The following is a 12,267-nucleotide window of genomic DNA, read 5'->3' as shown; positions in this document are numbered from 1 at the left end:
ATTTGGAGAATGACTTGTCGAAACGGTAGAATGCCTATGGCGTGTCTTGTCACACCTTACATGATGGACCAGAATTTTACATTCATGAAAGTGTCGGTAAAGCAAATAAATGGTCAAATTCACAACACTCTTGTTAAAATCAAAAGTGAATACCTCCAAAAATAAAAATAAATTATTATTCCATATGTGAAAAGAAAATCATTGATTACACCTCTTTACTCTCTATATAGTTGTGCCATTGATTTTTCTCATTACCAACACACTTGAAGTCTAAATTTTTTTTTTTTTTTTTGAGCAAACTCTAAAAATATTTAGTCTCTCTATCTCTCTGAAAATGAAGCTCTCTATGCGTTTGATCTCAGCTGTTCTCATCATGTTCATGATTTTTGTCGCCACAGGTTTGTTTCTTATAATCTAATATATCATTTTCGACAAAAAAAAATCTAATCTATCATATGCACACAGATAGCCTACGTCTTATTTATGGTTTCTATCGATAGTTCTTGTGGTTTATCTAGCAAAGCAACTTTTATAATAGTTCACTGTAGTCACTTCGAAAGTTAAGCTAGCTATGGTCTAAACCAAGTGCTAATGTTGTCTAGGAATGGGTCCAGTCACTGTGGAGGCACGCACTTGTGAGTCACAGAGCCATAGGTTCAAGGGTACATGCCTCAGCGAAACAAACTGCGCAAACGTGTGCCACAACGAAGGCTTTGACGGAGGTAATTGCCGTGGACTCCGTCGTCGTTGCTTCTGCACCAGACAATGCTGATTCTCATAACTTAAATCTTCGATCCATCGTCGTGTGTGTTACTTCTTTCTCATCTTATCTTCCGTACGGTACCATGGCCGTACCGTACATGTGTGTGTGTTCTCGAATAAGTCTTTGGTTCGTCTGTTTCCGATTTTAATGTAATGTTAAAAAACCAATAGGTTTTTTGTTCTAGTAATTAAAGTATTCGAATCTATGTTCTAATAACCTTTATCTACAAGTTAAGCCCATTGTTACAACTACAAGTATGCTATACATTCCGTTTGAGAATTATTTGACGCATCAGTTTCATATTTCACATTGAAGAGAATTCTGATCGAATAAAAAAGATAAAAACTTGAACATATATCTTGGGATGCCACAACAATTCGAACCATCTCTAGAGAATGAAGCGTGGAGTGTGTATGCGATACAAAATTATACTCGTGGATGTTAATTGGTGGAGATAGCAAGGAGTAACAAAGTGTAACTTTCTAACAAATTTTAGTTATTTTTTGTCTGATAACACAAATCTTAGTACTTTGTTACAGTGGATATACATGGATTTCTAAATCCATATGAAATTGTAAATTCTAGAAATCAAAATACATGGATTTTGAAATAACATGTTTTATCCTTGGATTTGAATCCTTCTATTTTACACTTTCAAATCCATACAAATCCATTTAAAACATATTACGAATTTTGAAATCCAAAAACAAATCATTAAATGAATAACATGAGATTTTAACAAAGTATTTGTAAATCATAGAACCAATAACACATCATTTTGATAAGTATTTTAAAATCAATGATTGAATAACACATGATTTTTGTTTGGATTTCCAAATCCATTAAAATCATAGAACCAATAATCCTCTCGAAAATACCAAATGTTAAGTTTATACAACTAGCTAGTAATGTTTTCATATTGGTATCAAAACTACTTGACTTATGCTTGACTATTCCTCTTGTCGTTACTTCTGATGTGGCCACTACTATTGTGGATTCCACAATATTTTGACTAACTCTATTTTTAATTTTCTTTTTATATACGTTTTTTCTGAAATAGAATTTGGTTTTATTGGTTCAACGATGACTTGTCGAAACGGTAGGAGTTCTCGGTGCATCGTGTCACTTGCGTTAAGGACCAAATTAACGTTTATGGCAGCAGCTGTAAAGCAAAATACAAATCGACAAAATTACAAAGCAAAGAAAATGTGAAAAGCAATAAAAAAGACGATATTTACAAATGTCAGGACTGTTTTAAAAATTCAAATGAAGATAAAGACGATATTTACCCAAAAATATCTAAAAAATACTTTAAAACGCAACTATCTAATATTCTAATCAATTATCTCTTTAGTCCCTATATATAGTGCCATCTTCCTCATTAGCAAACTACACACTCACAGACTCACTTCTTTCCAAAGCTGTCTCTCTCTTACTCAACTCTTCTTTTCTCTAAAAATGAAGCTCTCTATACGTTTGATCTCAGCCGTTCTTGTCTTGTTCATGATATTTGTGGCCACAGGTTCGTCGTTACTCATTGCCTAATATCTAACTTTGCTACCCATTTCTTCTTTATTTGTCATTTGGTTATGATAACACATCATATATATTTATGGTTTCCCTTTATGAAAAAATTCAATATATGTGGTTAATACCGACTGTTCTGGTGAAGATGCTAATATTTTAAGTGGTCTTTTTTATTTATTAAATACTGTTGACATCTTAACTAGCTATTATATTCAAATTCTTGTATAAATTGCTTTAAAGATTAAGTAATATGCGACATGCATGAGGACATGAAACTAGGCTATAGCAGTACTAAACTACTAATTAAGTTATTTTTTTGTTATCTAGGGATGGGTCCAGTCACGGTGGAGGCACGCACGTGTGAGTCAAAGAGCCATAGGTTCAAGGGTAAATGCTTCAGCGAAACAAACTGCAGAAACGTGTGCCACAATGAAGGCTTTTCAGGAGGCAATTGTCGTGGATTCCGTCGTCGTTGCTTCTGTACCAGACATTGCTGAACGATCTAGTCTCGTAACTCAATCCTCGATCCAGTATCGTCTTTACTTACTCTTCTTTCTGTCTAGTCTCTCGTATAGTACCATGTTGTACTGTGCATGTGTGTGTTCATTGTGTTCTTGAATAAGTCTTTGGTTTTGTGTGTTTCCAGTTTTAATGTAACGTTGAGTAAACTATAATGGCTTCTTTTTAAAAAAATAAAGGATTCAAATCTGTTCTGATAACCAGTACATGCATGTTAATCACATTTTTGCAAATAAACCATGCAAGTTAATCATGGAATTATGTCCATAATGTTTTGTTTGAAGAGATACAGTTTATGCCAGAACTTGCATCATCTATCAAGGATGCAAGTATAGTAGCGGAGGCTTAGGACAGACCGAACAACATACAAAAATTTCACTTTATTCACCCTGTAAAATTGTTCACTTAGTTTTACTTTTTGCATTGGCGACGGTCAGTGTGGGCTCTTCGGTATCTGACTATCTCACTAACTCAATTATTTACTTATTTGCTTCGAACTCTCTGCGTGTCTTGTCATCGTTATTTAAGACCAAAGACCAAAGATTACATTTACAAGAGTGTCGGTAAAGGAAATCTATCGGCAAAGTTCCAAAGAAAAAAAACTCCAATATATGAAAAGCATGAAACTAAAAAGAAAAAAAGAAACGACAAGTCGTCGTCACACCTCAGTGGCAAAAAATAAAAAGTGAATATAATGGAATTAAAAGATATTCGTTTTCTTTTCTTAAAAGTTCATTTTATATATGTAATATATTAAATTTTAATTATCTCGAGCGTTCTTATACCTTTTTAGTCCCTTTATATAGTGCCACCTTCCTCATTAGCAAACCTACACTTACCTCTTCTTTCCATATCTCTTCTCTCTCTGTCTCAAAATGAAACTCTCTATGCGTTTGATCTCAGCTGTTCTCCTCATGTTCATGATATTCGTCGCCACAGGTTCATTACTCAAACATAATATCTAACTTTTCCCATATTCATGCGACTATTTACGTAATTGTATCTTCATATTTCGTCATTTGGTCATCTTTATGGTTGGTCGTAACTTTCTCTTACTTATTCTAAAGCAAAACTCACATATTATAATTCTTGTGTATGTTAATATTCTCTAGGGATGGGTCCAGTCACGGTAGAGGCACGCACATGTGAGTCAAAGAGCCATAGGTTCAGGGGTCCATGTGTGAGCAGACACAACTGCGGAAACGTGTGCCACAACGAAGGCTTCTCCGGAGGTAAATGCCGTGGATTCCGTCGTCGTTGTTTCTGCACCAGACATTGCTGATCCATCGATTCTCATAAGTCAATCTTCGATCCAACCGTTGTCTTCTTCTTATCTAATCTTTCGTACTGTACCATGTCGTACCGTACGTGTGAGCGTGTGGTGTGTTCTAAAATAAGTCTTTGGTTTGTGTTTCCGATCTTAATGTAATGTTAAATCGACTAATGGCTTTTTATTTATTAAGGATTTGAATCTATTTTGTTCGACAATGTAAATCACATTAATGCGACGAATAAAAACAGATAGGGTACTATCGACTAATAGAAATTAGAGAACCAATTAAATAGAATTATCTGCGCTGATGAATATTCCGGAACATTAGTACTATCAACTTAGATTGGTTAATCAAAAAAGTATCTCGTTAAATAACAAATCAAGTGAATATCATATGGAACGACGACGACTAATCTAATCTTTTTTCTTTAGTGCAAAGTAACAAAATGGATTCATACAAAAAAAAAAGTAATAAAATGGAGCGTTAGCTACTTACCACACGTGTCTTTGGTGTTGTACAACTTGTACTAGAACTATACACATGTACTGCTTGTAGTAATCGTATTGTTAAATAAAACATAAACGTAGCTGTAGAAAAAACTAAAACAAATAATAAAGTGCGTTCATGACAATATTTTTTTTTTTAATAAAAAAGGGAATCAATTTGGTTTGTCTTTGCGAAGTTTACTAATCGTTCGTTTTATATGATAAATGATTTTAAGTCTGCCGAAAAAAAGGAAAGAAAAAGTTAAGTGTTTGATACCTCGCTATAAGGGCAAAATGCCTACTGTGCTGAGACCGACCTGGATTTTGGATTAGTGCATGAGAGAAATCACAGGCTTGAGTAGTAATGACCGTTCGTTAAGAATCATTATTTACTGGCGGACCTATGTAGAAGGATGGGGTTCAATTGACCCACCATTAATTTGGATTTTTCCTTAAAGAGTTTATGGATTTGCATGCTATTATTGAACCCACTACTACATTTTCATTTTTGACATCCCATTAATTATAGCCCAATGTTTTTGTTCAACTGTAAGAAGTACTAAAAGGTCCATGAAATAAAATTTACTTAAAACAGTCCATTTTACTAATAAGTAATAACTAAGACTCATAACATACTTTTATGTAATAACATAAGGCCAACTAATTTTAATTTTTTTTCGAAGAAACGTCAAATTTGACTCGCACAGTACGACAAAAAAAAAGAACTTGCGTTTGCGTCTTTACTAACGTCTTTCGGTCTTTGGTTTAATATACCGTATTTATGAAAAACAAATTAATTAAGATTCGACACAGGTTAAAAAAAGTTTTGGTTCCGCCACTCAATCAATGCATATGCTGATATGCAGTCACAACAAAGTTACAAGTCCGAGTAATAAATTCTCCACCTGTTCTGGTTGGACAGATGGGTTCATTTAATTAGGTTCTTGGTTCACCAATGGTTTCGTAAAACCCAAAGGGGAGCTTTGGTAATAATATAAACATTAATGTAATTAGGGAAAACTTCGTAACTTACACAAAACCATACAAAAACTTGGTGAACGTTTGTTTTCAGTAAGAAAACACAACCGAGGCAGAGCTTTTGATGATTCATCAATGAGACTCTCATTCAAATAGCTTAATTTAATAGGTGGACTCTAGTTTTCAGAAGTGTTCCATTTTACCCATGCATGAAAAAGTCTAAGTCTACATGCACAATATATAACTGTTTCATACTTTTAACTACTACTTTTAATACAACTAGGTTGATACCCGCGCTACGCCGCGGGTTGTTTTTGGATGATTTTTTCATTTTATATTTGTTTTATCTGTGCAATCATAATTAAATTAAAATTGTTTAAATCTTTTAGATACATTAGCAAATTTATATTATTGCCTGAAGATGTTTTGATTTCTCTTTAACTGTTGTTTGTTAATGTTTGCATATCTTGAACTGTAGAATTGGAAGAATTAATGAAAATGATGAATACTTTTGAGCGTGAGATAATATCGAGTTTATGGTATGCTCTCAAGTGAAATTTAAGTTGGGACATATTTGTTAAAGAGAATTCAATGACGTATGCAATGAATGCTTCATATAAATATACATATATCGTTTGATTAACTATATGCACTATGTTTAATTTTGTTTTTGCTTAGACACATATTTACATTTTTAAAACCATATTGAGTACACACAAATTTTTCAAACCACACTAATCGAAGTTTCTATCTTTAACTTGTTTGCTCGGCCAACATTATTTGAAAAGATACATACCAACTCACAAGTATATCGTGTATATGGTATAGAAGCAACCGGCTGCTCGGCTGCTCCACTAAACGCTCATATCACAAGCTAAATGGTTATTTGGTCTTTAGAAAAAAGTTGGCTCGTATTGGGTTTTATTGTAGTCTATTGTAGTTACATTCAGTTTGTTCCCTCACACAAATTTGTAATTTTGAACAAATTGTTCATCATCGTTGTACTCCTCTGCGACTTGTTTCAGTAGCTTCTCCTGCAACTCATAAGCATCATCCCCTCGAAGAACATCACACGTCCATGTCATCGAAACCTGTTCATTGTGGAGATGGATATAAGAACATAAGCACTCAGCCCAAAAATATTCTTCTACACTTGGTAATTGAGGAGTAAGAGAAGTTTCTTTTAAGTTTCTAGGGAGACTGTTTTGATGAGAAGTTTGAAAAACGCCTTTTTATGTAACAAAAAAATGGGAATAAAAAGGAGACTGACCATTTCCAAAGCTCCTCTAATGACTCCACTTAAGACATTGCAGTAGTAAAGACCTTGGCAAGTATTGGGAAGTCCTCCAAGATTATACTGCAGCAAGCCTCATCTGCGTCCCAGCTTGTCACTGATGCAGTGACCCCTAAGAACATCTTGAACCCCACCTGGGTAATAAGGCAAAGCATGTTACTGCTTCTCAATACCATTAAACCAAAGGAGATATCTACCAGACATTAAACACTATGCTCTAGACTAAACTCAGATTAAACACTTACGGTTTGGTTAATTAAACACTTATGGTTTGGTTTGTGACTTGTATTGCGGCTTCATAGTGAAAGCGTTAACCAAAGACTATAGAGTTACCAAAGTCATAGACACGTTTATATCTCTTGATGAACCCTAACACTTTCTCATCGTAGTGAAATCATTAGTTCCACACAAGAGAGCCATAGCCAAATACCCACATCATCATGTTCTCACGGTAATGCTGTATAAGGACAAAATATAAGCATAAGTAAGAAATCATGATTTTTTGGAGGGAAAATAGCCAGAGAAATAGGACCAACATGTAAAACAAGTCAAGTGCTAAACACACATATGCAATTAACAATTGAGAAAAATGACAATGGACCAGCATTCGAAATGTTAGTTACTCTTTAATGTCAACAGATAAGCCCAGTTTTTGGTTTATCTTAAAACATAATAGATAAAGACCCAAAGCAATACCAATGAGGCTACTTGGAACCCAGTTTTCTCTTCTTGTAAACCCAGTTTTTGAATTTACCCTAATCATAAACCCTTAAAGAACCTCAATTGTAACATACCATAACAATGTTTAAACAAATCACATCATATCTAATATTCTGGATCAAGCTATTGTACTAAAAATCTAGGAAATGAGAATGAATAGATAGAGGATGATTGAAGTTTAACACAAGTATTGAGGACGACGAGAGTGACTGAGAACTATAAAAAAAAAAAAGTTAACAAATCGGAGTTTATCATCCATCTCTCAATTCTCAAGTCGGAGAAATGGTAGTAGAGATGACAATTTCGTTGCTTTGTCGAGAAAGCTAAATGGAGATTTAAAAATTAATGCTTACATAGTGGCAAGACTGCAACACATGCAAGAATTTACTAAAAGATGGATTTTTTAATCTCCACACTTAAAATAATTTCAGTTCTCCTAAAAACAAACTCCATTGATGTTATGAATTAGAAATTACCTCAGGATGATCAGAGAAAGAAGCAGAAGGTAAGAGACCAAGCGACGTAACAGATTTAACAGAGCCGAGGAATTTTTCACCAACCTTAGACAAATCCATCCCATCACTACCCTGAGATAATAAGAAAGGGAGAAAGAAGAAAACCCTAGAGCTGTCGAATTCAGCACCATAACCAAGTTCGTTTAGATAAGAGAAATGGATTACCCAAAACTGAATGGGAAGAGATTAGGCTGCATCTCTCAATTTCATCTAAACGGCGACGAAGAAGAAGAAATCAAGCATCGATTGAATAAACGTATCGTTTTACTTTTTTGCTTTGTCCACATAAGACTAAAACCAGCTGATGTGTATTAATGTTATAATTTGATTGGTTATAGGTGTCAACACCAGCTTCAATGTTGAGGCTGATGTGTCACACCAGGAATGCAACGCATTCTTCTTTTATTGTATTGATTAAAGTAGTAGTAAGCTATTTCCCAAGTTGAAATTTTCGATGTGATATTTATTTTGATGTCGATTACCCATAAGAGTTTTTCCATTAACATATATACTAGCTAGAATTTGATTGATACTAGCTAGTATCAGTCATTATGAATGTCTGAATTCGAGTAAGTTGTTTTATCTTTTGTTTTGTTAAAGCCACATAATTTTTAGTGAGTAAATAGACTTATGCATGTTGCCTTTATATTATTAACATATTCGTTCTCATTTTCTGTATGAAATTCTTGACATGCTTTTTCTCAAGATGATAATTCCTTTTTGCAAAGTTTTTAAAATCAGGTCGGAACAATACGTTTGACTAGTACATAGGTGAACGAGTCCTTTTAGAGTCCGGACTAAGAAAAACGGATTAACTTTGAAAAACTAGTTCTATATATTTTGAAACGATTACTTTTTAATCCAGTACTAATATTTTGTAGAATTTCAAAATATAACCAAACATTTGAATATTTCTCTTTCAAAATGAAGTTTTCTTTGCGTTTAATCTCAGCCGTTCTACTATCATTCATGCTCCTTACTTCTACAGGCTCATTATTCATTCTCATGTCAAATATGTACTTATCTACACAACAAATATGCGTCTACGTGTTGTAACTCTTCATTTGGTTATATTCTGTTTCTTTTTTTTTGATATATAGCTAGAGTAGATTTTATGCCGATACTCAGATTATTCTATGATAATTCTTGTGAAGCAATATATACAGTGTCTTGCTTTTTTTCTTATTCGACATTTGGTTATAACTAAGAGAATTGATTATGGTTTATATGATTTTCAGGGATGAGTCCGGTCATGGTGGAGGCAAGGATGTGTGGGTCGAGGAGCCAAAATTTCGATGGACCGTGCTTGAGTGCAGCCCCGGCTCAATATATTGGAATGCCCTTGGGCAAAATTTTTCTTTTTGGCCTTTTATCTAATTTATACTAAGAAATTCAAAATATTTGGACCCATTAAACATGTTTCTAAAGACATTTTTGTACATAAATAGGCCTTTTCACATTTTAAAACAAATAAAAACGAAATTGGACCCTATTATATGGATCCAATATTATTTTTGGTCCCCTATTCTACTATTTTACAATGAAAATGAGTCCTATAATCTCAGTCCACCCTAGTTGAGCAGACAACTGCGCTAACGTTTGCCGCACCGAAGGTTTCCCCGATGGTAGTTGTGACGGACTCCTCCGGCATTGTTACTGCCACACACCTTGTTCATGATATTCTCATTACACATCAAATTAAATCTAATATATATATATATAGTAAAAATGTCATAAAAATCCTGAACTTACCAAAAGTGTTGAAAAAGCATGAACTTTGCATATGGTGAAATAAATACTTAATTTTACTTTCAGGACAAATTACAAATTTTTGTTGATTACTTTTAGGATAAATTACCAAAATACTCCATCTGTTTCACAAAAAGTGTCATTTTGACATAATCCACACAAATTAAGAAAATTATCTAAATTTCTGTTTTACCTTTTATAAATGCACTAAAATTTTTCTTTTTCTAATTAATTAGCTCAAATTATAGGGATAAAAAGAGAATTTAATTTTTAAAACTGCGTTGAAAACATAAAATGACACTCTTTTTGTAACAAAGAAAATGTGTCAAAATACACTCTTTGTGAAACAGAGGGAGTAAAAGACGTTGTCAAGTCAACTACAATGGATTAAGTCAATGTTAACAAATTCAGTTAAATTGCAAAACGGCGTTGTTTTGCTAAATAGAATAAAAAAGGAAAAACATGAGGTTTAAACCTGTTACCTTTGAAAGAAAACATAAGTTATTTAATCAACTGAGCTATAATGATTAATTAAAGAAAAAATTAGAATACATATCTCAATCTTAATAGGTAATTTTAACTCTATACTAAATCTTTTAAGTCTTTGAAATGTACCCTTATGGGCTGAACTAAATGACTATTTTGTCCTTGATTACAAATTAAATTAAACTAAATACAATATAATTAAATTAATTTATTTGAAAATTTTATTTTTAAAAATAATGTGTAAACTAGATATTCAGAATTTTCTGGATTAGTTTTTAAAAATTATGAATTAATTTATTATATATAATATTAATCAATAACTAAAAAATTAAATTAAGATAAAATAAATAACATATACCCTTAATTAATAATTAATTAAACATTAAAAAAATAAACACAAAATAATTAAACTCATCATTGTTAGACAATTATTTTTAAAAATAACTGTTTATATTTTAGATATTGAATTTTTTTTGATAATGATGAAGTAGTTTATTATGGAAAATATTAATCAATAAAAAAATTTAAGAAGTTTTTTTTGATAATGATGATGAAGTAGTTTATTATGGAAAATAAATTAAAATTTTTAAAATTAAAATTATGGAAAATATTTTAGATATTAAAATTTTTTTTTGATAATGATGATGAAGTAGTTTAAAAAATAAATTAAATTTTTTTTGATAATGATGAAGTTGTTGTGAAACACTTAGTGGACTCAATAGACTGGCCCATATACTATCCATGGAGACTCGGCCTCTCGGCCATACTCGGTCCGCACACACCTTTGGCCCATGAGCCGAAGCCTTCTCGGCAACTCCTTACTTATGTCGGTTTAAGCTTAGGGCTTTGTACTCTACTATATATATGTGTGTAACCTCGGGATTAATTAATAAGAATACACAAGAGCTTTATCCCTAAACTCTATATTCATTACACGTTATCAGCACGATAGCCTCTTACCCTAAAACCCTAAGGCAGCCGCCGATTCTCTCTTCTTCCCTAAAACCCTAAACCGCCTCTTGTTCTTCATCCCCTTCGAGACTTATCTCTTTGTCTCGAGTTCTCTTGCTGATCCACGAGCATCCTTAGCTCGTGATCAAGTTCTTCTCAAAACCCTATCGAGGTTCGTAGTTCGCGGTTTCGGGGGTGAGTTCGCGCGCAAGGAGCTGTTCGCGGTTCGCAAGGAAGCTGTTCGCGGTTCACGGGAAGCTGTTCGAGGTTTGAAGTTCGTGAGATATCTGAGGTCTTTAGCTCCCAGATCATATCCGGTCAGACCGTATTGGTGTTAAGGTAAAGAAACTCGAAACCTCCTTAGAACCCGAAAATCGAATTTGGACTTTAAATCTATTAAATCCTAAAACAAACAAGTACACAACCAACATAGCTTGAGATCTCTAGAAACTAAAACTTAAAATCGGATTGCATGATGTTTAAAACTAAAACTAAAACTAAAACTTAAAGANTAATCCCTAGAGCTACTCTCTCAAATTAAGAGATCACTGTAGTACTTAGGGGTCGGATTCTACAGAGACTCAAGATCACACACAATGGATTATAGAGTTTTATAATTAAGCTAAAAAAATTAAATTGAATAAAGAAAAGCAATGCAAAATATTAAATAAAGCTGTTGTAAATTCAGAAGATCAAAAAGCTAGGTCTAGAGAATTTCTCAGGAAAATATGAAATATTAAATCAATCAATAAATTAGGATTCAAGCAATTAAGAACAGATCTAGAACTCTAAACACTTTTGTAAATTAAATCAGTTCTCACTGCAAATAATATCTAAATTTAAAACCAGAAAATCCAAATCTCTTTGTAAAATTCTAGGTTAAAAATCAGCAATAAAATCAGGTTTAGATTGTTCACAAAATTATTAAATCAAATCTCTTTGCAAGAAATAATTTTGCTCATCAAAAGGTTTTATCAGGAAAATCAATTATATTCTCATATCAATT

At 32.9% G+C, this 12,267-nt stretch overlaps 3 protein-coding genes and 1 long non-coding RNA gene across 6 annotated transcripts; 3 read left to right on the top strand and 1 right to left on the bottom strand.

Moving 5' to 3' along the window:
* Positions 1-243: 243 nt before the first annotated feature.
* On the top strand, positions 244-1,017 carry LOC104773115 (defensin-like protein 2). The gene is made up of 2 exons (XM_019242579.1): positions 244-398; positions 603-1,017. The coding sequence occupies exons 1-2, from the start codon at positions 335-337 to the stop codon at positions 770-772; spliced, it is 234 nt and encodes a 77-aa protein (XP_019098124.1). The 5' UTR covers positions 244-334; the 3' UTR covers positions 773-1,017.
* A 1,118-nt stretch (positions 1,018-2,135) lies between these two features.
* LOC104773114 (defensin-like protein 2) lies at positions 2,136-3,015 on the top strand. Its single transcript, XM_010497661.2, has 2 exons — positions 2,136-2,285; positions 2,618-3,015. The coding sequence occupies exons 1-2, from the start codon at positions 2,222-2,224 to the stop codon at positions 2,785-2,787; spliced, it is 234 nt and encodes a 77-aa protein (XP_010495963.1). The 5' UTR covers positions 2,136-2,221; the 3' UTR covers positions 2,788-3,015.
* A 599-nt stretch (positions 3,016-3,614) lies between these two features.
* On the top strand, positions 3,615-4,297 carry LOC104773113 (defensin-like protein 1). Its single transcript, XM_010497659.1, has 2 exons — positions 3,615-3,748; positions 3,922-4,297. The coding sequence occupies exons 1-2, from the start codon at positions 3,685-3,687 to the stop codon at positions 4,089-4,091; spliced, it is 234 nt and encodes a 77-aa protein (XP_010495961.1). The 5' UTR covers positions 3,615-3,684; the 3' UTR covers positions 4,092-4,297.
* A 2,002-nt stretch (positions 4,298-6,299) lies between these two features.
* On the bottom strand, positions 6,300-8,339 carry LOC104773112. Of its 3 annotated transcripts, XR_002037137.1 has the most exons (5): positions 8,241-8,336; positions 8,037-8,147; positions 7,086-7,297; positions 6,817-6,974; positions 6,300-6,637 (listed from the first exon to the last, which is right to left on the bottom strand). It is a non-coding gene; the product is annotated as an uncharacterized LOC104773112 (long non-coding RNA). The 3 variants fall into 3 exon arrangements; XR_002037136.1 differs by having other exon boundaries at positions 6,301-6,637; positions 8,037-8,339; XR_765026.2 differs by lacking the exon at positions 7,086-7,297 and having other exon boundaries at positions 6,303-6,637; positions 8,037-8,330.
* Positions 8,340-12,267: the final 3,928 nt, after the last annotated feature.

This window comes from Camelina sativa, unplaced genomic scaffold, assembly GCF_000633955.1.
Source record: "Camelina sativa cultivar DH55 unplaced genomic scaffold, Cs unpScaffold00456, whole genome shotgun sequence".
NCBI lineage: Eukaryota > Viridiplantae > Streptophyta > Magnoliopsida > Brassicales > Brassicaceae > Camelina > Camelina sativa.
Note: the sequence above shows the minus strand (reverse complement) of the source record. Positions and strands in the feature narration are given on the sequence as shown.